Genomic DNA, 27,548 nt, shown 5'->3' on the forward strand with positions numbered 1-27,548 from the left:
GCCTCACGAACAGATGGCTCATAACAATAACCCTTTAGTTAGGCAATAACTATATACAAGTATTGCAGACAATCCGCACTTGGGATGGGCGCCCAGCATCCACTACGGACTACGAGAAATAGAATTACCGGTGAGTAAATTCCTATTTTCTCTGACGTCCTAGTGGATGCTGGGAACTCCGTAAGGACCATGGGGATTATACCAAAGCTCCCAAACGGGCGGGAGAGTGCGGATGACTCTGCAGCACCGAATGAGCAAACTCAAGGTCCTCCTCAGCCAGGGTATCAAACTTGTAGAATTTTGCAAATGTGTTTGAACCCGACCAAGTAGCAGCTCGGCAAAGTTGTAAAGCTGAGACCCCTGGGCAGCCGCCCAAGAAGAGCCCACTTTCCTCGTGGAATGGGCTTTTACAGATTTAGGATGCGGCAGTCCAGCCGCAGAATGTGCAATATGAATCGTGCTACAGATCCAGCGAGCAATAGTCTGCTTAGAAGCAGGAGCACCCAGCTTGTTGGGTGCATACAGGATAAATAGCGAGTCAGTTTTCCTGACTCCAGCCGTCCTGGAAACATATATTTTCAGGGCCCTGACTACGTCCAGTAACTTGGAATCCTCCAAGTCCCGAGTAGCCGCAGGCACCACAATAGGTTGGTTCACATGAAAAGCTGAAACCACCTTAGGAAGGAATTGGGAACGAGTCCTCAATTCCGCCCTATCCATATGAAAAATCAGATAAGGGCTTTTACAAGACAAAGCCGCCAATTCTGTAACACGCCTGGCCGACGCCAAGGCCAACAGCATGACCATTTTCCACGTGAGGTATTTTAGCTCCACGGTTTTAAGTGGCTCAAACCAATGCGACTTTAGGAAATCCAACACCACGTTGAGATCCCACGGTGCCACTGGAGGCACAAAAGGGGGCTGAATATGCAGCACTCCTTTAACAAAAGTCTGAACTTCAGGCAGTGAAGCCAGTTCTTTTTGGAAGAAAATCGACAGAGCCGAGATCTGGACCTTAATGGAACCCAATTTTAGGCCCATAGTCACTCCTGACTGTAGGAAGTGCAGAAATCGACCGAGCTGAAATTCCTCCGTTGGGGCCTTCCTGGCCTCACACCAAGCAACATATTTTCGCCATATGCGGTGATAATGTCTTACAGTCACATCTTTCCTAGCTTTAATCAGCGTAGGAATGACTTCCTTCGGAATGCCCTTTTCTTTTAGGATCCGGTGTTCAACCGCCATGCCGTCAAACGCAGCCGCGGTAAGTCTTGGAACAGACAGGGCCCCTGCTGCAGCAGGTCCTATCTGAGCGGCAGAGGCCATGGGTCCTCTGAGATCATTTCTTGAAGTTCTGGGTACCAAGCTCTTCTTGGCCCATCCGGAACCACAAGTATAGTTCTTACTCCTCTCCTTCTTATTATTCTCAGTACCTTGGGTATGAGAGGCAGAGGAGGAAACACATAAACCGACTGGTACACCCACGGTGTCACTAGAGCGTCCACAGCTATCACCTGAGGGTCCCTTGACCTGGCGCAATATCTTTTTAGCTTTTTGTTGAGGCGGGACGCCATCATGTCCACCTGTGGCCTTTCCCAACGGTGTACAATCATTTGGAAGACTTCTGGATGAAGTCCCCACTCTCCCGGGTGGAGGTCGTGCCTGCTGAGGAAGTCTGCTTCCCAGTTGTCCACTCCCGGAATGAACACTGCTGACAGTGCTAACACATGATTTTCCGCCCATCGGAGAATCCTTGTGGCTTCTGCCATCGCCATCCTGCTTCTTGTGCCGCCCTGACGGTTTACATGGGCGACCGCCGTGATGTTGTCTGACTGGATCAGCACTGGCTGGTGTTGAAGCAGGGGTCTTGCCTGACTTAGGGCATTGTAAATGGCCCTTAGTTCCAGAATATTTATGTGTAGGGAAGTCTCCTGACTCGTCCATAGTCCTTGGAAGTTTCTTTCCTGTGTGACTGCCCCCCAACCTCGAAGGCTTGCATCCGTGGTCACCAGGACCCAGTCCTGTATGCCGAATCTGCGGCCCTCTAGAAGATGGGCACTCTTGGAGACAGGGTTATCAGCCGATGCATCTGAAGATGCGATCCGGACCACTTGTCCAACAGATCCCACTGAAAGATCCTTGCATGGAACCTTCCGAATGGAATTGCTTTGTAAGAAGCTACCATCTTTCCCAGGACTCGCGTGCAGTGGTGCACCGACACCTGTTTTGGTTTTAGGAGGTCTCTGACTAGAGATGACAATTCCTTGGCCTTCTCCTCCGGGAGAAACACCTTTTTCTATTCTGTGTCCAGAACCATCCCCAGGAACAGTAGACGCGTTGTAGGAACCAGCTGCGACTTTGGAATATTCAGGATCCAGCCGTGCTGTTGTAGCACTTCCCGAGCTAGTGCTACTCCGATCAACAACTGTTCCCTGGACCTCGCCTTTATAAGGAGATCGTCCAAGTACGGGATAATTATAACTCCCTTTTTTCGAAGGAGTATCATCATTTCGGCCATTACCTTGGTAAATACCCTCGGTGCCGTGGACAGACCAAACGGCAACGTCTGGAATTGGTAATGACAGTCCTGAAGCGGGAAAGGACTTTTGTTCCTGGGAACTTGCTGTTTGGTGAAGCTTTTTCCGCCTACCTCTGACTCTGGGCTGAAAGGACGCGCCTTTAACCCGCTTGCCTTTCTGGGGCCGAAAGGACTGTACCTGATAATACGGTGCTTTCTTTGGCTGTGAGGGAACATGGAATTGGTAATGACAGTCCTGTACCACAAATCTGAGGTACTCCTGGTGAGGAGGGTAAATGGGGACATGCAGGTAAGCATCCTTGATGTCCAGTGATACCATGTAATCCCCTTCGTCCAGGCTTGCAATAACCGCCCTGAGCGATTCCATTTTGAACTTGAGCCTTCTTATATAAGTGTTCAAGGATTTCAAATTTAAAATGGGTCTCACCGAACCGTCCGGTTTCGGTACCACAAACATTGTGGAATAGTAACCCCGTCCCTGTTGAAGGAGGGGTACTTTGGTTATCACCTGCTGGGAGTACAGCTTGTGAATCGCCTCCAGCACCGCCTCCCTGTCTGGGGGAGTAGTTGGCAAGGCTGATTTGAGGAAACGGCGAGGGGAAGACGTCTCGAATTCCAGCTTGTACCCCTGAGATACCACTTGTAGAATCCAGGGATCCACCCGTGAGCGAACCCACTGGTCGCTGAAGTTCCGGAGACGGGCCCCCACTGCACCTGGCTCCACCTGTGGAGCCCCAGCGTCATGCGGTGGACTTAGAGGAAGCGGGAAAGGACTTTTGTTCCTGGGAACTTGCTGTTTGGTGCAGCTTTTTCCCCCTACCTCTGCCTCTGGGCAGAAAGGACGCGCCTTTAACCCGCTTGCCTTTCTGGGGCCGAAAGGACTGTACCTGATAATACGGTGCTTTCTTTGGCTGTGAGGGAACATGGGGTAAAAATGTCGACTTCCCAGCCGTCGCTGTGGAACGAGGTCCGAGAGACCAACCCCAAACAATTCCTCACCCTTGTAAGGCAAAACCTCCATGTGCCTTTTAGAATCCGGATCACCTGTCCACTGCCGAGTCCATAATACTCACCTGGCAGAAATGGACATTGCATTTATTCTAGATGCCAGTTGGCAAATATCCCTCTGTGCATCTCTCATGTATAAGACTACGTCTTTAATATGCTCTACAGTTAGCAATATAGTGTCCCTGTCAAGGGTATCAATGTTATCAGACAGGGAATCTGACCACGCAGCTGCAGCACTGCACATCCATGCTGAAGCAATAGCCGGTCTCAGTATAATACCTGAGTGTGTATATACAGACTTCAGGATAGCCTCCTGCTTTCTATCCGCAGGCTCCTTTAGGGCGGCCGTATCCGGAGACGGTAGTGCCACCTTCTTTGACAAGCGTGTGAGCGATTTATCCACCCTAGGGGATGTCTCCCAACGTATCCTATCCTCTGGCGGGAAAGGGTACGCCCTTAGTAACTTTTTGGAAATTACCAGTTTCTTATCGGGGGAAACCCACGCTTCATCACACACTTCATTTAACTCTTCAGAAGGGGGAGAAACCACAGGTTGCTTTTTCTCCCCAAACATAATACCCTTTTTTGTGGTACCAGGGTTAATGTCAGAAATGTGCAACACATTTTTCATTGCCGTAATCATGTAACGGATGGCCCTATTGGAATGTACACTAGTCTCATCGTCGTCGACACTGGAGTCAGTATCCGTGTCGACATCTGTGTCTGCCATCTGAGGTAGCGGGCGTTTTTGAGCCCCTGATGGCTTTTGAGACGCCTGGGCAGGCACGGACTGAGAAGCCGGCTGTCCCACATCTGCTATGTAATCAAACCTCTTATGTAAGGAGTTGACACTGTCACGTAATTCCTTCCACATATCCATCCACTCAGGTGTCGACCCCGCAGGGGGTGACATCACATTTATCGGCACCTGCTCCGCCTCCACATAAGCCTCCTCATCAAACATGTCGACACAGCCGTACCGACACTCCGCACACACACAGGGAATGCTCTGACTGAGGACAGGACCCCACAAAGTCCTTTGGGGAGACAGAGAGAGAGTATGCCAGCACACACCACAGCGCTATAAATCACAGGGATGTACACTATAATGAGTGATTTTACCCTATAGCAGCTATATATATATATAGTATTTGCGCCTAAATTTAGTGGCCCCCCCTCTCTTTTTTACCCTATTGAGCCTGGAAACTGCAGGGGAGAGCCTGGGGAGCGTCCTTCCAGCGGAGCTGTGAGAGGAAATGGCGCCAGTGTGCTGAGGGAGATAGCCCCGCCCCCTTCACGGCGGACTTCTCCCGCTTTTTTTATGGATATATGGCAGGGGATTCTACACATATATAGTCTTAATGACTATATTATGTGTATTTTTTTGCCAATGTAAGGTAATCTTATTGCAGCCCAGGGCGCCCCACCCCCAGCGCCCTGCACCCATCAGTGACCGGAGTGTGAGGTGTGCATGGGGAGCAATGGCGCACAGCTGCAGTGCTGTGCGCTACCTTAATGAAGACCGGAGTCTTCAGCCGCCGATTTCCTGGACGTTCTTCTTGCTTCTGGCTCTGCAAGGGGGACGGCGGCGCGGCGCCGGGACCGGACGACCGAGGCTGGGCCTGTGTTCGATCCCTCTGGAGCTAATGGTGTCCAGTAGCCTAGAAGCCCAAGCTAGCTGCAAGCAGGTAGGTTCGCTTCTCTCCCCTCTCCCTCGTAGCAGTGAGTCTGTTGCCAGCAGATCTCACTGAAAATAAAAAACCTAAATATACTTTCTTTTCTAGAAGCTCAGGAGAGCCCCTAGTGTGCATCCAGCTCGAGCCGGGCACAGATTCTAACTGAGGTCTGGAGGAGGGGCATAGAGGGAGGAGCCAGTGCACATCAGGTAGTCCTAATTCTTTCTTAGAGTGCCCAGTCTCCTTCGGAGCCCGCTATTCCCCATGGTCCTTACGGAGTTCCCAGCATCCACTAGGACGTCAGAGAAATATATATACACACGTATATATATATATATTTTATATATATATATTATTTTTTTTACAGGGACCTTTGGCAGGGTCCACTCAGGGACAAATAGAGGCGGCACTCCGCGGGCTGGTTTAAATCAAGTGTATCGTGAAAAAATAATACAAACTCAACATGGTAACGTTTCAAGGCTCCATGGCCTTTTCATCAGGTTGTGTTAACATAGTGTAAAAAGAAAAAAATTTGATATATATATTCTGTAAAGTATTTTTTAACTGTATAAAACCACTTTTTCCAAATGATCAAATAATAGCTAATTAACTGTTTAAATTTTCATACTTGTTAATAAAATTATAATGAATCAGGTTTAAATAGCTCTTATTTCCATTGTTTAATAAAAAAAATATTGAAAACTTGGGGAACTTTGTTGGAAAAAATATTAGACATTTAAGTGGTTAAAACAGATGAAAATAAAGTGTCTGCCTTCCATTCTTTTTCACACTTTCTCCCTCACCTGCCCATTTTTGGAGAGAGAATTGACTACATAGGAGAGGAATGAGTTAAACATTCTGTGAGGGGTGGACCTAGCTGTTAGGTAGTACAGCCTTAGGAAAAGGGGGAGGGTTAGGGTATATATAGGCTGGAGTGGCCATTTTGGGTCTCTTTGCAAGTGAATTTCCTTGGGGTGAGTGCTGCTTGGCAGACTTTCACCCTTACTTTATTTCAATTTAAAAGTTTTATAAACTAGGTAGAATGGCCTCCAGCCGCCCACGCCGGTCCGCTGGTGCCCCAGCCCGTTACCAGTCCGGTGAGGCTGGTCCCGGGGCAGGGGTGTCCGGCTCTGACGAGGCCGTAACTTCCCCTGGGGCCTCTCAGATGGCTGGGGGTTCGGAGCGCAGAACGCGCTCCTCTGGCGACCCTGTGTTAGTTGGCAGCGTCGGGTCTGCCTCTGCTGGCGGGCGCGGTCGGCGGCCTGGGGCGGCTCGGAGGTCTGGCCTCCCGGAGAGGGGCGAACAACAGCCCTCGCCTCCGGGGCCGGCCAGGGGTGCAGGGAATGCGGGAGCCCGCGGGCGCACGTTGGCGCGCCTCTCCGGGCTCCTTTCGGCTCCCTCTCCTTCGACTCCCGCACACTCACGCTTGCCGGGGCCGGATAGAGGCCCGGGCGGGTGGTGAGAGCCGGGAGGGAGGTATTTACGATCCAGGCCAGGCCCGTCACGGGGCCCAGCGCTGGATCGGTGGGCGCACAAACAAAGACCTCAGCGGAGGGCGCCCGGGCAGTGCGCGGTGGGGCGCGCGCACGGCGTGCGCGCGCGCACGGCTCCGGCGGCGTCTCTCGCACACGTGTGCGCGCAGCGACGCCGCAGCGCTCTGTATCCCCCCTGCCCTCCTCGTTGCGGCCGGTTTCCGGCGGGACGAGGGGGGGGAGGATGCCTGGCGGGGATCAACCAGGTTTCTGGGGGAATGAGCCCAGCGGTGCTGAGGGCACAGCATCGCGGGCACATAGTGTTACAAGGAGCGGGGCCAACCAGGCTGGGCGAGCTGGCTCCGTCCGGCGGCAGGTTGGCCTCAAGGAAGGGGCAGAGCGAGGGCCAGCCATCACTCCCAGGGGGCCGGGGCAGGCCGGTGCAGGACGTATGGAGGGGTGTATATCCGGGGTGAGGTATCCTACCATGGCGGGCCCCTCCCCCCAGGGCCGACCTGGCCGCGGTACGGATGGGTCCTGGCTGCCCATGCCCAGCGGCGGGTCTACTCGCCGCGTGCCTCCCATACGGCAGCCATCGGGCGACGTCTCTACGTCACGGGGTCACGCTGAACCGCAAGGCGCGTTTGCGTCGGCCCTCGCCACGGTGGTGGCGGCGTTGGGTCCGCTCGCCGTGGCCCCGGAGCTCGAGGGCGGGTCCGGGGGGGTGCCGGCCGGATCAGGCGCTGGGGCGTTGTCGGCCGCCCAGAGGGTAGCGCGTGCGTGCCGGGAGCTTGGTGCGGCCGCGGCACAGCTGCATCAGCAGCCGCGGCGAGACGAGAGTGTGCAGTCATCTGGCACGCCTGCGCCTGGACGGGCTAGGCGCACGCCACTGTTTGTGTCCGGGTCCTCTCTCCCTCTTCTGCCCACAGATGTTCACGCAGATACAGGGGTACCGGAATCGGAAGATGAGGACGTTACGTACGTCGCACCTGAGGAATCTGAATCTGACCAATCTACGGTTTCAGGTGAGGCGGTACAGTCGGAGTCGTTTGCAAGTACGCCCTCGGGTTCGCGCAGCTCTTCCCTTTCCTCCTCTTCTTCCTCTTCTTCCTCCTCCTCCCTTTCTTCGGCAGCGTCCGACGTCAGTAGCACGACAAAGGCGAAGAAGAGGGCAACCAAATACGCCAGGAAGGCAGCTGGCCAACAGGAGAGGCGTAAGAGGCGAAGGAGGCTTAGCAAAGAATCTCGCAGGGCCAGGAAGCGACGCGAACTGCCAGGCGTGGTCCGCTGCGAGTATACCGCTGTCATGCGGGGGCTTAGGGATAGCTGCAGCAAGAGGATTCGCAGGGGGGACTACGTAGATGTCTTCGTCTTGACTAAAGACGCTAAAAGAGAGTTTAAGGCAGCAACCGCTAAGAAAGGAATAGGGGCCGAGGCGTTCCGCACGTTTGATAACTGGCTGGCGGGTTTTTGGGTTTTCGCGGCTTGTTACCTTGAGGACAGGCCAGAGGATCATATGAATGTCATCCGGTACCTGCATCTCGTGCACGATATGCAACGCACGTCGGCGGGTAACGAATGGCGTAGGTATGATGAGGAATTCCGGGAGAAGCAGGACGGGTTGTACGTTATGGACTTCGGTTTCAAGGACGTGGAGGTATGGCTTAAGGTCACCAGGGCCTCGCAGCAGGCCAAGGAGCCCCGGAGCGCAGGGGCGGACGGACACCGTGCTGGGCCGTCCGCCCATGCGCCCGGCGCAGACGGCGGGTCGGCCAAGCCAGGTAGGTCGGCCGTCCGGGCAGGGAAACAGCCCGCAACGAAAGGACTATGTTTCGCGTTTAATAACGCTGCATGTTCCTACGGCAAACAGTGTCGGTTCCGTCACACTTGCCTCCATTGCGGGGGTTCCCACCCTGCCTCATCCTGCTTCAAGAGTATTCGACAGGGTCCCCGTTCTAAGCAATCCTACATGAGAGGGGCACCCGGCGGGAGCGCTCCACAGGGCGCCAACGCCAATTAGGTTAGAGGCTATGGGTAGATGGTTGTATTGGTATCCGAATAGGGAGGATGCCAGGTTTTTATATTCAGGTTTTCGTTTTGGTTTCCGCTTGCCTGTTGCGAGCGATGTTACGGTTCGGGCACAGAGGAACCTCCAGTCTGCTCGGGCCTTGCCTTTAGTGTTGCGGGAAAAGGTCGATAAAGAGGTCAGGCTGGGCAGGATGGAGGGGCCGTTTTGCAACACCCCCAGTGGCGGACCTCGTCATCTCCCCGGTGGGGGTGGTCCCCAAGAAAACACCCGGTTCCTTTCGACTAATTCAACACCTTTCCTACCCAGCGGGGGCCTCGGTCAACGACGCTATACCTCCGGCTCATTGCTCGGTAGTGTATCAGTCGTTTGACGAGGCGCTTAATTTGGTCCGCAGCTACGGCGCTGGGGCCCTCATGGCAAAGATTGACGTCGAATCCGCTTTTAGGTTGCTACCCCTCCATCCGGACTCATTCCGTTTTATGGGTTTCCGGATTGGATCGGAATATTTCATTGACAAATGTTTGCCGATGGGGTGTTCCGTTTCATGCTCGTATTTTGAACGTTTTAGCACCTTCCTGCATTGGTGCGTGGAGTCTTCGTCGGGTGGGCACGGGGTTGCCCATTACCTCGATGATTTCCTTTGTACGGGGCCGGCGGGTTCGCCGCGGTGCGGCAACCTGCTTTTCAGTATACGAGCATTGTTTTGTCATTTCGGAGTGCCAGTGGCCGAGGACAAAACGGAGGGACCGATCTCTTGCCTGTCATTTCTGGGAATCGAGATCGACACGGTGTCAGGCGAGTGTCGCCTTCCTTTGGACAAAGTGGCTAAGCTTCGCGAAGCCATTAGCCACTTCATGGGTTCGCGTAAGGTTAAGCTGCGGCAGGCGCAATCCTTGCTGGGCATGTTTAACTTTGCTTGTCGGGTCATCCCGATGGGCAGGGTTTTCTGCCGAAAGCTAGAAAGAGCGACCGCGGGGTGTGCCAGGCCGCACCACTTTGTACGCTTGCCCGCTGAGATAAAAAGAGATCTGGCAGTTTGGGCCTCGTTCCTGGAGGATTTCAACGGTGTGCGAATATGGCAGGCACCAACGGTCGACAGCGCCAGATTGCAGCTTTTCACCGACGCGGCAGGAGCCTCCGGTTTTGGTTGCTATCTTGAGGGATCTTGGTGCGCGGCATCGTGGCCAGCAGACTGGCACCAGGCGGGTTTCACTAAGGACCTTCTGCTCCTGGAACTCTTTCCCATCATGGTCGCGCTGGAAATCTGGGGCGAGCGGTTAGCGCATCGCAGCATCCTGTTCAGATGCGACAATCTGGGCGTGGTGCACGCGATTAACAACCAGAGGGCAAAATCGCTGGTAGTGCTTCGGGTGCTAGGGCAGTTGCTGCTTACTTGCCTGCGCAGGAATGTGTGGTTTCGGGAACAACACGTACCGGGTCTAGAAAATGGGGTCGCTGACGCGCTATCGCGAGGGCAATGGGAGAGGTTTTACTGGTTGGCTCCCGAGGCCGAGGAGCAAGGTTTTCATTGTCCCGGTTATGTCTGGCAGGTCATCAGGCCGGACTGGAAGGTCTAGCACTGCGTTCGGTCGCGCCATCCACGCTTAAGGCTTACAAGCAGGCATGGAGCGAATGGGAGGAATTTGCTAGAGGACGGAAGCAACGAGGTAAGAGCGGGCATCGGATGATGCTTTCTTTTATTTGGCAGCTTTATGTTTCAGGTAGGTCTAGAGCGGTGGTGTCCCGGTACTTGGCTGGCATTGCGTTCTTCTGCAGAATTAAAGGGGTTCCCGATCTGACGAAAAGTGGTATTCTGCTTAAGGCTATGAAAGGATGGGCGCGCGTAGCACCTACACCGCCTGACAGAAGGCGGCCCATTGATGCGGCGTTGCTGCCAGGCATCATTGGGTCGGTTGGAGCCATCGCATCATCTATGTTCGAATCGCTGCTTTTTAGATTGGCGTTCTCTATGGCTTACCACGGCGCCTTTAGGATATCGGAGTTGGTAGCGCCTTCTAAGCAAACCGATTCGCGCATGCTGGTAGAGGACGTAGTGGTGAGTGGGAGGTCCTTGCTGTGCATATTGCGACGCTCTAAGACGGACCAGGTGGGGAAGGGCCGATGGGTCACCCTGGTTCCGGCACTTGAGGAGAGCATATGCCCAGTACGGTTGGCAGTACACTATGAGGCGGTGAGGCCCGACTGTCGGGGGTCGTGGTTGCTGCACTATGACGGGCGGCCAGTAACTAAGTTCCAATTTCGGTGGATGATGGGTCGCTGTCTGACGAGCTTGGGCCTTTCCCCCTCCCACTTCGGTACACACTCCTTCCGCATTGGGGCTGCTACGGCGGCAGCGGCCGCGGGTTTTTCGGGAGCCCAGATCCAGGCGGTGGGACGATGGAAGTCGTCCTGTTATAAGCGGTACATTCGCCCCGTCGCCTGAGATACTTTGCTTAAGCGTAGCTTGCATCAAGAAGTTAGAGTAAGATAATGTTTGCTTGGTGTTTATGCATATGTTATGTTCACTGTGTGTTGGTTCGTTTACCCGTGTGTGATCCTACTCAGTGATTAGCCACTTGCCGCTGCGGGCGTGAGCCGGCAGCGGGGGTCTGGAGTTATTTTGCGATTTTTGCCTGACTTGACGGACTGAATTCTAATCATTAATTCGGCTAATCTGTTCTTATCAAAGTCCCTCAGCAGGTTTTTATGCTTTCACCTCCAGCTGAGTTATTTCATGTTTTACCCTCTTTTTTATACCCCCCCCCCCCCCCCTGTTTAATTTTGTTTTGTTTCTTTTGCCTTTCCCTTAATGTCTTAATGCTTTTACTTCAAATTGGCTAGGAGCTCGGGAGATCGGCTAGGCCGTGACTGCTGCGACATTAGGAAGCAATAAAAAAATTTTCTTTTGGCAGATCCTTCAGGTTAACATAATACATGCTATGGCGTAGAATTATAGTAACACATTTTACCCCTTTTTCCTTCCATTCAGGTTGTTTCGCTGATGGCTTGTCCGTTTGGGTGGTCGGCCACTCGTATGTCTTCTGGGCAGCAAGGTTTTTGGCCTCTGATACTTCTCAGAGGTTTCCTAGAGGTCAGGGAATCAGATGGCTTGGTTGGCGAGGTATGATGTGGACAGATCTATTGAGTAGACTGGTCAGTCAGGCCAGGAAGCATGGAGTTCCCAAGGTTTTGGTTGTCCACTTAGGTGGCAACGACCTAGGGAAGAGGACTTCCTTGGAGCTACGGTGGGCCATGATACAAGATCTGGCAAGGGTGGCCGCAGCATGGACCAATTGTATATTGGTATTTTCCCTGATGGTGCCAAGGTTGAGTTGGCGAGGTGTGGAGGACGGACGCGTAATAGATGAGGCCAGGATAAAGGTGAATGGGGCGGTGGCGAAGTGGGTCTTGGCCCACGGAGGTAAAGTGGTTCGCCACCCTAGGATTCGGTTCCGAGACAAACACCTTTTTCGGCCTGATGGTGTGCATCTATCCAATGAGGGGATGATGTTTTTCCTGGAGGATCTGTTCCTAGTGTTGCAGGAGTTAGGGTAGGTTATGGTGGCGGTGCGAGGACTCTGGGATGGAGTCCTTCGCTTTTGGCGGAAAAGAACGGCAGTTTGTAGTTGTATGGTTTTTTATAGGTAGTAAGTTTCAGTGTTATGTGGTTTAGGTGCACTCACCTCCATCGACTTAATGGCCGCTCGACCACCCATCCGGGAGGCAGCGGCAGGGCACCCAGGAGCGGTGGGAAGTCACTGTGGGGGTTGTGTTGACACCTATTACCGGTTTTGATAGGGTGCTGGACGGTTTCGGTCAGTTTACCATTTTAAGTTTACCAATAGTTTAATAGAGCCGTTCTTTTTTCTGCCACCATTATGCCGGCTGATTCGGCATCTTAACAAATTTTTTCCAATTACAGGTTTTGCTATGGTTAGGGTCAAATAAATAGCTAGCAATTTTTCTGCCAAAATCATGTCTCCGTGTCTTTATTTACTGGTATAAAAAGGTAACTAAGGTTTACTTGAATAAAAGGGGTCCACCAAATATCACTAGGATGTTTAGGAGAGAGAATTGACTACATAGGAGAGGAATGAGTTAAACATTCTGTGAGGGGTGGACCTAGCTGTTAGGTAGTACAGCCTTAGGAAAAGGGGGAGGGTTAGGGTATATATAGGCTGGAGTGGCCATTTTGGGTCTCTTTGCAAGTGAATTTCCTTCCCGCCCTCCCGCCCTAAGGGTAGAGGTTGTTTGTGTTTTGACGCGGAGTGCATTGGCGTTTAATTGCTTGGCTGGTTTCATTCGTTGGCTATTTATAGGCGGAAAAGAACGGCAGTTTGTAGTTGTATGGTTTTTTATAGGTAGTAAGTTTCAGTGTTATGTGGTTTAGGTGCACTCACCTCCATCGACTTAATGGCCGCTCGACCACCCATCCGGGAGGCAGCGGCAGGGCACCCAGGAGCGGTGGGAAGTCACTGTGGGGGTTGTGTTGACACCTATTACCGGTTTTGATAGGGTGCTGGACGGTTTCGGTCAGTTTACCATTTTAAGTTTACCAATAGTTTAATAGAGCCGTTCTTTTTTCTGCCACCATTATGCCGGCTGATTCGGCATCTTAACAAATTTTTTCCAATTACAGGTTTTGCTATGGTTAGGGTCAAATAAATAGCTAGCAATTTTTCTGCCAAAATCATGTCTCCGTGTCTTTATTTACTGGTATAAAAAGGTAACTAAGGTTTACTTGAATAAAAGGGGTCCACCAAATATCACTAGGATGTTTATATGTTTCTACTATTAGAATCCCAATTAACTTCTTCACTCCTTCGTTAGCATGTCTGGAATTTATTTGACATTCTAAACCCTGTTGTTACATTCCTCTCTTCTTTCATTGTTAATCCCCCCAAAGGTTAGGTATGTCTATGAGGCACTAAACTGTGAAAGTGTAATATGCACTTATGCAGTGTATATTTCTGATGGCACTCAACAGCTCTGAGGGCCTGATTCAGAGATGGACAGAATTGCAGAGTCGCACACAAGCGGCTTTGCAATTCTGTCCACCAAAATGCAAATGCAGGAAGTGCCTATATTGCATCCGAGTGTAGCTTCGGATCACCATCGCGACCATCAGTTGCAGACTGTGGCCTGGTCCCTCCCATAAAACAGTGTTGAGCCCCCATTTCCAGGAACACTAGCCAGAAACTCACCATCTATGTCTCCCATACGCTGTAGCTTGTCAATCAAGCTGTGCATAGAAGACACTGCAAGCTGACTTGCAGATGGAGGGCTGCACATGCTCAGGACATATCCTGCACAGTCCTCCCACCATCGGAGATATGCGCAAACCACATACAGTAGCTTAGCGTACATCTCTGAATCAGGTCCTGATTACCTGCACCTATATTTTTCGGAAACATAAAGTTCTATCATCATGCCTAGAATTGATTCAAACTTCTGCCTGAAGCTTTTATTACCTGTTCTCTTTCAGCAACTTTATTGACCACGGGGACACTTACCTGGCCACAGAGCAAGACGGAGGTGAATTTAGGTGACTGTCAACTCCTTTTACATAATACAAGAATAGGAAAATAGCACTAATCTTATGAGAGCTAAAGGGTTTGTCAGCGTAGTTATGCGGCGAAACATGTCTGTGAGTCAGCATAGGTGGAAGCATTAGGGGAGCTGTATTAACATGCATCTAACGACTGGTAATTGTGTGGACCTGCTTCACCCTTTGTCGATTCAAAACAGGACCACTTACCGACAGCATGTATTATAAAAGCAGTTGCTGAAGAGGGAGAGCGTTAACTGACCCGTCTGACGAAGTCCACTCTCCATCTTGCGGCTTCTTTCACCAGCGCTTGCATGCAGTCTGCTGCACCCGTGGCTAATTGAAAATAAATGTTTTTGTATGCACAATCCCTGGCTGTCGGAACTGACAGCCAGGGATAGCGCTGTGTATGCAGCAATGGCAGCTGCAGCAGTCGAAGTCGATAGCTACAGCTGTCCGAATGGTCACTGACTGTTCATACAAATACCGGCACATCGGCGCACTATCTTGAAGATAGGAACACCGATATTGGGGCTATTTCAGACCTGATCGCTGCTGTGCGTTTTCGCACAGTGGGCGATCAGATCTGAACTGCGCATACGCCTCAATGCGCATGTGCATGCTATAGATGCTATCAGCATCTCAGCCCAGCGATCGCCTCTGCCTGATTGACAGGCAAAGGCGGTCGTGCCCGGACCATGCGGGGGGGCGGGCCGCGGCGGCTGCGTGATGTCACATGCAGCCGCTGCGACCCGGGATGCGTCAAGTAGCTTCTTGCCAGCGCAGGTATGGAGCTACTTGTCAAGTACAACAGCATTGCTGCTGTGCGATGCTTTTGTACTTGTGCAAGGGGGGGGGGAGCCTGACATGCAGGGCGGACTAGCCCCCGCATGTCAGAGTAAGTGATCATAGATGTGCTAAATTTAGCACATCTATGATCGACTCTGAATTACCCCCACTGACTGGAACATAGCACCCCAGTCATTTGTCATTTAGCACATTTTACTACATTAATACATAGAGAGAAATGGTAACTGCAACACACAACATCACAGTTACCAGTAAATCTCATAACACCTGATCATTGGCGTTTCTATAATGGGTGCAGTGTGTGCGAGGCACACGGGCCCCCAGGTACAGGGGGGCCCACCGCGCACACACTGCACCCATTTGCTTAATACTTACCTCTCTGAAGTCCCCCGTCGGAGCCATCCCTTTTCGGCAGCGCAATAGAGTTTGAACACTAGGGGGAACAAACTCTATTGCGCCTGCTGAAAACCCCAGAAAGATGGCATGGCGGCCATTTTTCCAGAGTTTTGCGCATGCGCAGTAGCAAAATCTTCGGGAAAATGACCGCCGCACCGTGTTCCCGGAGGTTTGCGCATGCGCAATAAAGTCTGGTCTCAGACTCTATTACCGCTACCGCGGAGAAGGATGGCACCGCCGGTGGACTCCGGCGAGGTAAGTATTAACTGCTGTGCACAGTCAGAGAGGAGGGGGCCCTGGAGCAGAAGCCTGCACACGGGCCTCCTCCTCTCTTAAAACGCCCCTGCACCTGATCATACATCTACCCCACTGTGAGGTAAGTACCAGATACCAAAATTCTTTTTAGTTTCCCAGAGTACTTTTACCCGTAGGCCTATACTGTTGGGAGACCATGAAAAACAAATCTTACTTCATTTATACTTAGAATATGATGGAATGACCGCTCTTTGGGGGTAATTCCAAGTTGATCGCAGCAGGAATTCTGGGGGTCATTCCGAGTTGTTCGTTCGTTATATTTTTCTCGCAACGGAGCGATTAGTTGCTAATGCGCATTGTCCGTAGTGCGACTGCGCCAAGTAAATTTGCTATGCAGTTATGTATTTTACTCACGGCATTACAAGGTTTTTTCTTCGTTCTGGTGATCGTAATGTGATTGACAGGAAGTGGGTGTTTCTGGGCGGAAACTGGCCGTTTTATGGGTGTGTGCGAAAAAACGCTACCGTTTCTGGGAAAAACGCGGGAGTGGCTGGAGAAACGGAGGAGTGTCTGGCCGAACGCTGGGAGTGTTTGTGACGTCAAACCAGGAACGAAACTGACTGAACTGATCGCAGTTGCCGAGTAAGTCTGGAGTTACTCAGAAACTGCTAAGAGGTGTCTATTCACAATTTTGCTAATCTTTCGTTCGCAATTTTGATAAACTAAGATTCACTCCCAGTAGGCGGCGGCTTAGCGTGTGCAAAGCTGCTAAAAGCAGCTTGCGAGCGAACAACTCGGAATGAGGGCCTCTGTTAGCAATTGGGCAAAACCATGTGCACTGCAGGGGAGGCAGATATAACATGTGCAGAGAGAGTTAGATTTGGGTGTATCTGCAATCTAATTTGCAGTGTGAAAATAAAGCAGCCAGTATTTACCCTGCACAGAAATAAAATAACCCACCCACATCTAACTCTCTCTGCAAATGTTATATCTGCCTCCCCTGCAGTGCACATGGTTTTGCCCAACTGCTAAAAAATTTCCTGCTGCGATCAACTTGGAATTACCCCCTTTATTCAAGATCTGTATCTGTTTCTCACATCCTTCCATGCTTAAGGTGTACCTTAATGAAATCATTACCAGACCAAATAATGGTTTAATGCAAAATCAACCATTTACCACAAAGGTACCCAAGCTAGTAGAGATGAGCACATTTTTCCACGGAATATGCCATCGTGAAGAGAAGCCATGTTCCGGCATCACAATCTTCCAGTTCCACTTGCAGTTCTCCATACTAAGGAATGGCTATTCCACATAGGGCCTAATTCAGAGTTGATCGTGGCAGCAAATTTGTTAGCAGTTGGGCAAAACCATGTGCACTGCAGGGGGGGGGGGGGCAGATATAACATATGCAGAGAGTTAGATTTGGGTGGGGTGTGTTCAACCTGAAATCTAAATTGCAATGTAAAAATAAAGCAGCCAGTATTTACCCTGCACAGAAACAATATAACCCACCCAAATCTAACTCTCTCTGCACATGTTACATTTGCCACACCTGCAGTGCACATGGGTGGTCATTCCGAGTTGCTCGCTCGCTAGCTGCTTTAGCAGCCGTGCAAACGCTAAGCCGCCGCCCTCTGGGAGTGTATTTTAGCTTAGCAGAAGTGCGAACAAAAGGTTCGCAGAGTGGATAAAAAATATTTTTGTGCAGTTTCAGAGTAGCTCCAGACCTACTCAGCACTTGCGATCACTTCAGACTATTCTGTTCCTGTTTTGACGTCACGAACACACCCTGCATTCGGCCAGCCACACCTACGTTTCCCCAGCCACGCCTACGTTTTTATCTGTCACGCCTGCGTTTTTCCGCACACTCCCTGAAAACGGTCAGTTGACACCCAGAAACGCCCACTTCCTGTCAATCACTCTGCGGCCAGCAGTGCGACTGAAAAGCTTCGCTAGACCTTGTGTGAAACTACATCATTCGTTGTAATCGTATAACGCGCATGCGCAGAAGTGACTTTTTTTGCCTGATCGCTGCGCTGCGACTGAAATCTGCTAGCGAACAACTCAGAATGACCCCCATGGTTTTGCCCAACTGCTAACAAATTTGCTGCTGCGATCAACTCTGAATTACCCCCATTGTATTGTAAATTTGCATGATTTGGGATGATGACAGTCAGTTCATTCTGTTCTGTGTTGTGGTTAAAGTAGAAAGAAAATAATTTAATGCGGAACACTTATGAAAATTGCAGAACGATTCAAAAATGCAATTTTCCCATATACGTGCAAGACAAATTGGACAGATCACATTTTTTGAATTAGCAAACAAATTGGTAAGTGTATAATCTTTCTGTCTGCAGATGACTTCATAGGTTCCAGTCATTTAGCTACAGAAATGACTGTTTTTGTCAGATAAAATTTATTGTCAGATAAAATCATTTTTTAATATTAATTATTCTAAAGTTATGCTTATTTCAATGCAGACCCATTTGGTCTAAAGCAACAACATTGCTAGTAAAATCATAACATGCATTATATTAGGCATTTCCAAAGAAAACTGCAGGGCAGTTGCGCAAACACACTCCCCATAATGCAACTGTGATTTGAATGAGGAGTGTGATCTCCATGAACTAGTTAGCAGGATGTACGAAACAAATACTGTCTCCTCCAGGTAAAAGTCTAAGGGGGAGATGTACTAAGCCTTGGAGAGTGATAAAATGGAGAGAGATAAAGTACCAGCCAATCCGCTCCTAACTGCCATGTTACAGGTTGCGTTTGAAAAATGACAGGAGCTGATTGGTTAGTAGTTCATCTCTGCTTTCCACTTTATCACTCTACAAGGATTAGTACATCTGCCCCTGAGTCTCAATGTAAAGTCAATGCTTAGTAGATCCAGAGTTAAACAGTGGTCCTCATCTCAAAACAACATCCTTCTTATGGAAAACAAAAACAGAGGTGCCTGGTTCTCATTTCCACAAACATCCAATTCTTCAAAAGTTGAGATATGTGTATAAAGAGACAAAAAGACCTTGTGTATTATCCTTTATACTATTGAGTGGGGTAGGGCATAATAGGATGGTGTGTGAAATATAATAGACATGTAACAAAGTCCTTCCAATTAAATGCTTATTTGATAATTTCTTGGCAAAAGTCACAATATACAGATGGTATGTAGAAGTGGTATTCCTTCTTTACTCCCATTCTTGTCTTGTGTAGTTCAGGAACACCAGCATGTAGAATGGTACATATCCTGGACCAATCTCTTGTTTGTGTGGTTGCCATACTCACATAATAAAATTAAAGGACTTATCTTACAGTAAATTTATTCACACAGATTATCAAAAGTATCAAATGATCCTAGGATAACATCAGGGCAACAATGCCGAATACTCTTGGATAGGAAGCTCCACTGGGTTTAAAGACAGGACACCCAGCATCTAAAGTTGGTGCGTTTCTACCCTCTGGGGGTCTTTGTCAAGGCTGGTTAGTTAGGAGCCTGCATTGTAAATTGTCAGAATGCCCTGCTTTATAGTTTGTATAACAGGAAATTTATACATTTCTGGGTTTTATCATATTCATTGCAGTTACATAGATTCTTTAAAAAAGTGAAAGCTTGAAAATACAGGTTGAGTCCTCCCATATCCAAAATGCTAGTATTTATAGGAGTCTCAGCCTGTAGTCATATTCATTCCGTTGCAGTCACCCATGAATCTCATAAGCAATCCAGAACAGCGACTACAGTATATATGGATACCTTAAAAATGTGTCACCTGTAAAAAAAAATTAGAAGGTACAGAACATATCATTGGTGGCAGTAAGGAGCTGAAATAGAGGTATAATTTCTTATAGCCGAACATCTTTGTAAGTTTTATATATTTAATATGCAACAATGAAGTAAAACAACACAGTGAAAAACACATAGGGGTAGATCTATAGATTGTAAGCTTGCGAACAGGGCCTTCCTACCTCTATGACTGTTTGTTATTATCCAATTTTGGTTTATCATTGTTTCCAATTATAAAGCGCTACAGAATTTGCTGCGCTATATAAGAAATTGTTAATAAATATTAAATAAAAATGTACCAAAGCTTCTAAAACAGTAAAAAGACAAAAAAAAAAACAATTAAAAAAAGTGTAGGTGTTTTCCATAGCATAGCAACCAATAAGATTCTGTCTATCACTTTCTAGAATGCAATAAATTATAGTTTAATCTAATGTGTTGCTTTAAGTAACACAACTATGTTATTTATTTATTACCAGTTATTTATATAGCGCACACATATTCCGCAGCGCTTTGCAGAGAATATTTGGGCATTCACATCAGTCCCTGCCCCAGTGGAGCTTACACTCTATATTCCCTATCACATGTACACACAGACACGCTTGTGTTCATTTTGTTGGGATCCAATTAACCTACCAGTATATTTTTGTATTGTGGGTGGAAATTCAAGCACCCGGAGGAAACCCGCACAAGTACGGGGAGAATATACAAACTCCTCACAGTTAGGGCCATGGTGGGAATTGAACGCATGACCTCAGTGCTGTGAGGCAGTAATGCTAACCATTACACCATCCGTGCTGGTGTAGCTTTGGTAAAAGCTTTAGTAGTAAATCTACCCCATAGCGGTATAACATAAACTAATCAATAAGATAAATAATAGTACTACAACCAAAGGACCAAAGACAGCATACAAAGGCCAAGGCACCGCGAGAGGTATCATGAGTCAGGACAAATAGAACATAGACTGAGGTAGCGGAAAGGAGGGACAGAACTGGGAGGAAGGGTGTGTTGGGGGACTAAGGTAAGCTGTTTGCAATGTGGTATATTGGGACAGAATAATGGGGACTGAGGTCTACAGCATCAGTTAGCTTAATGTATCTCCTGTTATATAACAGGGATGATAGAAAATGCAGAAATTGCCATTATATATGGTTTTCCTCTTAATAGACACCCAAAAGTCTCCTCAGTACTGTATTTTGTGGCTATAAAAAGTATTTATGCTTTGTGGCATTTTAGACATTTTATTTCTTACAACACGTAATGCTTACCATGATCAATGCAAAATACTCTGAACTTTAAAAGAGGAAACTCCTCTTAAGCTTTTTAATTAATTACAAATAATAAAAAAGATTATTGATTCTGCAAATACTCACCTATATTGCTAAGCTACACCCAAATTGACTCTGGTGGAAACAGTTGTCTCCAGAGGTGTTGTAATGAATTGACGGAGTCCACCAGAGTACAGTTAAAATGTTTTAATTATTTAAAAATAACGAAATCCACTTGTCTGTGAGTGGCCCCACGGTTGGTTAGTGTATTTTCAAACAGCATATTAAAGATGTTAAAGCACCAAACAGGGAAGGAAATAAGATTTCAAAGACTTTTATTATCACCCAAAGCACTGTGACATCCTTCATGAAGACTTGGAAAGAATATGCCACAACTGTGAGTTTGTCTAGAACACTCTCTCCTCCAAGTAGATCATCTCTAGGAAAAGGTCAGTTGTTGGGGAGGCCATTGAATGCCTTTGGCATCTCTGACAGAGTTACATTATTTCTTGGGACAGATGGAAGAAATAATACAGAGGACAACAGTAGCCAGGCACTCCACAAATATGCGCTATATGAGAGTGTTACAGAAACACAACCATTTTTGAAAGAGGCTCACATGAAATCTTGTCTAAACTTTACGAGACAGTATAAGTATAGTATGCAGCATAACAAGGCTCCAGAGTGCCAACCCCAAAGCGCACGTGCACAGAGGGGGCGGGGCAGTCAGCCCTAGGAAGTACAGCACTGTCCTGCGCATTTTAGGATGCTTTGAGCAGCTGCATAGAGCGCAGGGTCTCTGCCTGGAGCGCCAAAGGACGCTCTGGGTGGCACTGCAGCAGCGATGCTGGCTGCAGGGTGAAATTCCAGAAACCATGCTGGCCAGTAGCAAGGGCCATGTGGCAGCAACTGTGTCAATCACATTGCCCTGCGCTCTGTACAGCGGCACCGCTTGCACACCTCTAGTTAAGCCCTGAGTATAGGAAGATTTTATGTCCAAGATGGAACTTTATAGTTTCGATTGTGAGTGCAATGAAAGCCTAGCATTGTGCGTCATCCCAAAAACACTATCAGTGTGAGGCATGGTGCTGGAAGAATAATGCATTGGGAAAGCTTCTCCACATCTTCTCTTTTGTCTCTATGCAGCCAGCTGAATAACAATATTGCCAAGAAAGAGTGAAATTGCTCTGTCCAGAGGTACTCACCCAAATGCACCACAGATATAACTGCAGCTTAAGGTGCTTCTAGCAAGGAGTGAGTACTTATATCATCAATTATTACCTACTTTTATTTATAACTAATGAAGTTGTTACTTTTTTTTGGCATTGCAAACTATTTTGTGTTGACTGTTGGTAAAAATTCCTACATAAAATAACTGTGATTGCATAATGTAAGAAAATAAAAAAATGGCAAATCTCCACAATACAAATGTACTGTACTTCTAGAAGAAGCAGTAAATGACAAATACTTTCTATATACTATGGGCAAAATATTTTTTTTCTACATTAGTGCCTGTCTTCTTTTAGTCACAACTGTGATTAGTAAAAGCCCTTCATACAATGTAATCATAGCTAATATGGTTTTGCAATGCCCCATGAATGATAAGTACTATTTTGGATGACAGAATAGAAACTGGGTCTTACATAATATTCACTAGTACCAATATCACTGGACACTGAACTATGGGTCATTTCCATGACCATTAAACAAAGCATTAATGATTAATAGGTGTGTGGTTAATAATTATGGCATGCAATGCATAAGTTGGTGTGTCTAGACATATATAAGATGCCTTAGTGTAAGTACTGTCTATCACTCCTGTCACTTTCTACTTACTGTGTCCTGCCCAACATCAGTAATCACCATGGCCTTCACTGGAAACTGGCATGTCTATTCTCAGGAGAACTATGAGAATTTCCTGAGGGCTGTGGGTAAGTATATACATTGTATTACACAAAGGGGTTTATACACTCTAACTTCTAAAATTACTTTGTTTCCAACAGCGCTTTAACATTAATCCAAATTTTGACTTCCACTTTAAATATGTGAAACATAACATTTTTGGAGAGAAAAAAGCATAGTTGTCAGTTGTGTAAATCATGGGAACAGTATTTTTTTTTTTTTAAATAAGCAAAAATGTTGCTCCTTCTAATGTAAAATATATGAATATTGAAGTGTGCAAGACAGTTTGGGGGAGATTCAAATGTTTGAAAAGTCAGACTCCCAACTGACTTTTCAAACATTTGAATCTCCCCCTTTGTATTGTTTTATTTTTCAAATCTTGACATCTGTTTTGCATACTGCAAGATTACATACTTTAGCTGACTATTTACATATAACAGAATGTAAATAATAGGTAGTGTTCTTGTTTTTGTAGATTAAACAATGCATAATGAGCCTGAAACAGAGATGGACGAATTTAGCACCGCCGCTGCACCATTGTACGCTGCGACTGTGCTAAACTATGCAAATGCCACAGGAGGTCTCTTGAGTTAAAAGACGCCCACTGCAGACTACTGTGATGAGTTGCTCCCTGAATTAGGCGCAATGTGCATCGGTGACCCAGATTACCAGATAAATGCCCCTTGCATTCTGTATGTCATTTTAGCAGTTAATGAAAATAGAATTTGTAATTCATTAATAGAAAATGGGAAATATGAATTGCACAAAGGTGTTCATTATATTGAAACAGCCTAGAAATAATAGGCTGATTGTATAATTCAATATTTGCATTCCAGGTTTGCCAGAGGACATAATCAAAATCGCAAAAGATGTTAACCCTGTTATTGAAATCCAGCAAAATGGAAATGACTTTGTTGTTACATCAAAAACCCCCAAACACTCTCAAAGTAATTCCTTTACAGCAGGAAAGGAGTCAGAAATCACTGGGTTCGGCGGGAAGAAGATTAAGGTAATGAGCCAAGTAGTGGCACTGCCAATTTCACTGCTCTCTCATTCTCAACTGTTTATTCCAGATAGAAATCAGGATTTAGGGTTGTGACAGAGAATGGAATGCTAATGGATACTAGAGAAAAGGTTCAGTGTTTGGAAAGGAACCAATGTCAACTGAAAAGAGGCAGGGACTGCTTGATTCATAGGCATTCGTGACTGAATATGACCTGCGTTATTTTAACCTTTTACACTTACTTGTCAATGTAGTCTGACCTGCATTTGTGTGGCCTGTTAGCCTGGCTATGTCACACTTGATTACCACAATTTTCAGATGGGGGTTTCCACTTTTGCCCTCTATTGACATACGCACAGACTACAAAGCTGATTTACAGTGAATATGGAAAGATATATATATATATATATATATATATATATATATATATATAAAAGAAAGGATTAATACTGCGCCACATGTGAGATAAAACAGATATGTTGTACAGGGATGACAATCCTATGTGACAGTCCCCTGTGCTGCTAATGGGGCGTCTGTTGTTTCCCTCAATAAATACAGGGGTGGTAATTCCCTGAATAAAATGTAGGAAAAAGGAGGGGATGAGGGATAAGTAGCAACCACGGTGTCAATAAATAAATAAAAAATTGCCAATCAAAATTAAAACTATTTATTACCATAAAATTGAACATAAAAGAGACACATAAAAAATGGGACAACAATATATACACAGCTGACCTATACCTACCTCACTCTAAGATAAGATTTTTTTTTTATTTGTTCTTATATTCATTTAGTACTTTTAGTTCAGCTGTGTATATATTGTTGTCCCATTTTTTATGTGTCTCTTTTATGGTCAATTTTATGGTAATAAATAGTTGCTTTAATTTTAATTGGCAATTTTTACTTTATTTATTGACACCGTGGTCGCTACTTATCCCTCATCCCCTCCTTTTTCATATATATATATTGGATAGTAGGAGTACGGCGCCACAGGTGTATGTGAATAGAGAAAAATGTATTAGTAAATACTATACTCTAGACCAGCGTTTTTCAACCGCTGTGCCGCGAGCGGTTGCCAGGTGTGCCGCTGCCCGCCAGAGATACCCGCTGCCATCACCCGCCGGAAATGCCCGCCGCCTGTCAGAGGAACCTGCCCGGCAGCCGTTGCCATCACTTGCTGTCTCGGGCAGGGCTGTCCTCTTCCGCAGGCAGCGCTGTCCTCTTCCGCAGGCAGACCTATGGTGACGTGCGTGACTCATAGGTCACGCACGTCACGTAGCCCTGCCACCCGCCTGCTGCTGCCGGAGTCTCAGTCCCTTCTCAGCGTTATTCGCTGCTCGCGCAACAGACGAGGGAGAGATTTTTTTGTGCACAGCAGCAGGTTAAATGAAAATAATGTGTGCAATTACTGGAAAGGAGAGAGGGAGACAGGCTGTGTGTGTTATTACTGGGGGTGGGGGCTGTGTGTGTTATTACTGGGGGGGGTGCAGGCTGTGTGTGGTATTACTTGGGGGGGGGGTTGGAGGCAGGCTACAGTATGTGTGGAATTACTAGTGGGGGGGGGGCAGGCTGTGTGTGAAATTGCTGGGGAGGAGGCTATATGTGGAATAATATGGGGGGACAGTTTGCAGGATTACTGGGGAGGGGGGGGTGAGGCCAATGAGTGGAATTACTATGGGGAGCAGTGTGTGGCATTACTGTGGGGGTCAAGGTGTTTTATTACTGCAGGGACTGATGTGTTTTTCTACTTCTGGTGGCCAAAGTTCTTTATTAATGTAGGGACCAATTTTTTTTTATTACAGTGAGGGTGAAAGCATTAGTTTTATTACAGTGTGGGCCAATATATGCTGAGATTTGTTATTATATTTGATTTAAAAAAAAAAACTGATGGTGTGCCTTGGCAATTTTAAAATCTTGTTCAGTGTGCCACGGGTTTAAAATCACTGCTCTAGACACTCCTTTATTAAAGTAAGGTGTCTGCTAACCCCAAAATAGTTGGCAGGGATAAGCTGCCTTTAAAGTTAGATATGGAAAAAAGGGGGGTAGGGGTGTGAGCGACCACAGTGTCTAATAAATATTAAGAATGAAGAATTTGCAGGATACGTAAAAGAAATAACAATATATTTATTTAAACACTTTGAAAAGAATTAATTAAAAATTAGGAATTAAAAATCAAGGTGGGCTAAAATATGGAGGAACAAAATACCTAAAAATACCGGGTAAAAAGCTAGCTAAAGCATAGAAATTCAATAGAAGCAATGTTTACACTAAAATAACATATAGGGTAAGAAAGTGCTGCTTATCTTAAAAATGGAGAGTCAATTGAGGTACACCCAACGCGTTTCGTCCATCTGACTTCATCAAAGGGTCACCTTGATGAAGTCAGATGGACGAAACGCGTTGGTTGTACCTCAAAATAACCCTATATGTTATTTTAGTGTAAACATTGCTTCTATTGAATTTCTATGCTTTAGCTAGCTTTTTACCCGGTATTTTGTTCCTCCATATTTTAGCCCACCTTGATTTTTAATTCCTAATTTTTAATTAATTATTTTTCAAAGTGTTTAAATAAATATATTGTTATTTCTTTTACGTATCCTGCAAATTCTTCATTCTTAATATTTATTAGACACTGTCGGTCGCTCACACCCCTACCCCCCTTTTTTCTATATATATATATATATATATATATATACACACACACATACACACAGTGTATATAAAATCATGATCAGGAAGAGTCTACAAAGGACACAACTCCTCGTTAATAAGGTGCGCTAACCCGAGTCTAGACGCATGCTATGTGCAAATGCTTTAAGTCATCTTCAAAGTTGGAATTATGCACATTCTCGAGTTCCTTTGATAGTAAACTTAACTCCGGCATAGGGCACTGGATATGGAGCAAATATGATACAGAGATAGAGAATGTAATATACACAGTGCACAAGGCACTATATTGAACTTTTAACAAAACATTAATTAGACTGGTCTACTTGGAAAAAAAACCATGGGATTAGCTTTAAACATGTTGCAGTGTTATTTTAATATATATATATATATATATATATCTACATATATATATATATATATATATATAATATGTGTGTGTGTGTATATATATATATATATATATATTTATTTATTTAATGCATGTCATATTTTTATTTTGTATTCAGGTCACTGTTAATGTAGAAGGTGGAAAACTTATCTGCAAGAGTGACAAGTTCACTCACATTCAGGAAGTCACTGGAGATGAGATGGTGGAGGTAAATGTGAATTGACAAAAGTGTTTTTTAGATCAATAACGTGACATGTAGTTTTTAGATAATGGAAATATTTAAACGTAGTATATTTTAAACCTAACAGAGAAGCTATTTGAATCCAAGTATCGTTGTTTCATTGAAATGATCTTTCTTCTCTCTTTCTTGCAGACAATCACTGCTGGCTCAGCAACACTGATCAGGAAAAGCAAAAGAGCATAAAACTTCAAATAGCCTTTTTTTACTACTGAACTAAGAATATGGATTGTCTAATAAAGTAACATTTGAACTTATTTTTGAGGATCATTTGTGTTTAATTTTGAAAACATGTTACTGTAGTTTGATGTGCATTACAAGGGACTGTCAATAGCCCACTATACTGAATGGTTACTGTAAACCCATATTTAAACAGGTCTAAAAAAATAAATGTCAGCGTCCTAGGCTGCTCTGGTGGTTGTGTGAAAAAATTCAAAAGCTGCAGTAGGCGTGTTGTATAAAAAGACACCCACTGCTTCTCTGATCCGTAGCCTGCAACAGGTGCAACATCGGATCAACATCGCGACCATCAGTCGCAGCACTGGACATATGAGTAACCCTCAGGCAA

The 27,548-nt window shown here is 46.6% G+C and overlaps 1 protein-coding gene across 1 annotated transcript; it reads left to right on the forward strand.

Moving 5' to 3' along the window:
- The first annotated feature begins 22,562 nt into the window (after positions 1-22,562).
- LOC135050954 (fatty acid-binding protein, liver-like) lies at positions 22,563-27,237 on the forward strand. The gene is made up of 4 exons (XM_063957186.1): positions 22,563-22,710; positions 23,518-23,690; positions 26,861-26,950; positions 27,116-27,237. Exons 1-4 carry the CDS (start codon positions 22,644-22,646, stop codon positions 27,164-27,166), a joined length of 381 nt encoding a protein of 126 aa, XP_063813256.1. The 5' UTR covers positions 22,563-22,643; the 3' UTR covers positions 27,167-27,237.
- Positions 27,238-27,548: the final 311 nt, after the last annotated feature.

The sequence above is a fragment of the Pseudophryne corroboree genome, chromosome 2, assembly GCF_028390025.1.
Source record: "Pseudophryne corroboree isolate aPseCor3 chromosome 2, aPseCor3.hap2, whole genome shotgun sequence".
Taxonomy (NCBI): domain Eukaryota; kingdom Metazoa; phylum Chordata; class Amphibia; order Anura; family Myobatrachidae; genus Pseudophryne; species Pseudophryne corroboree.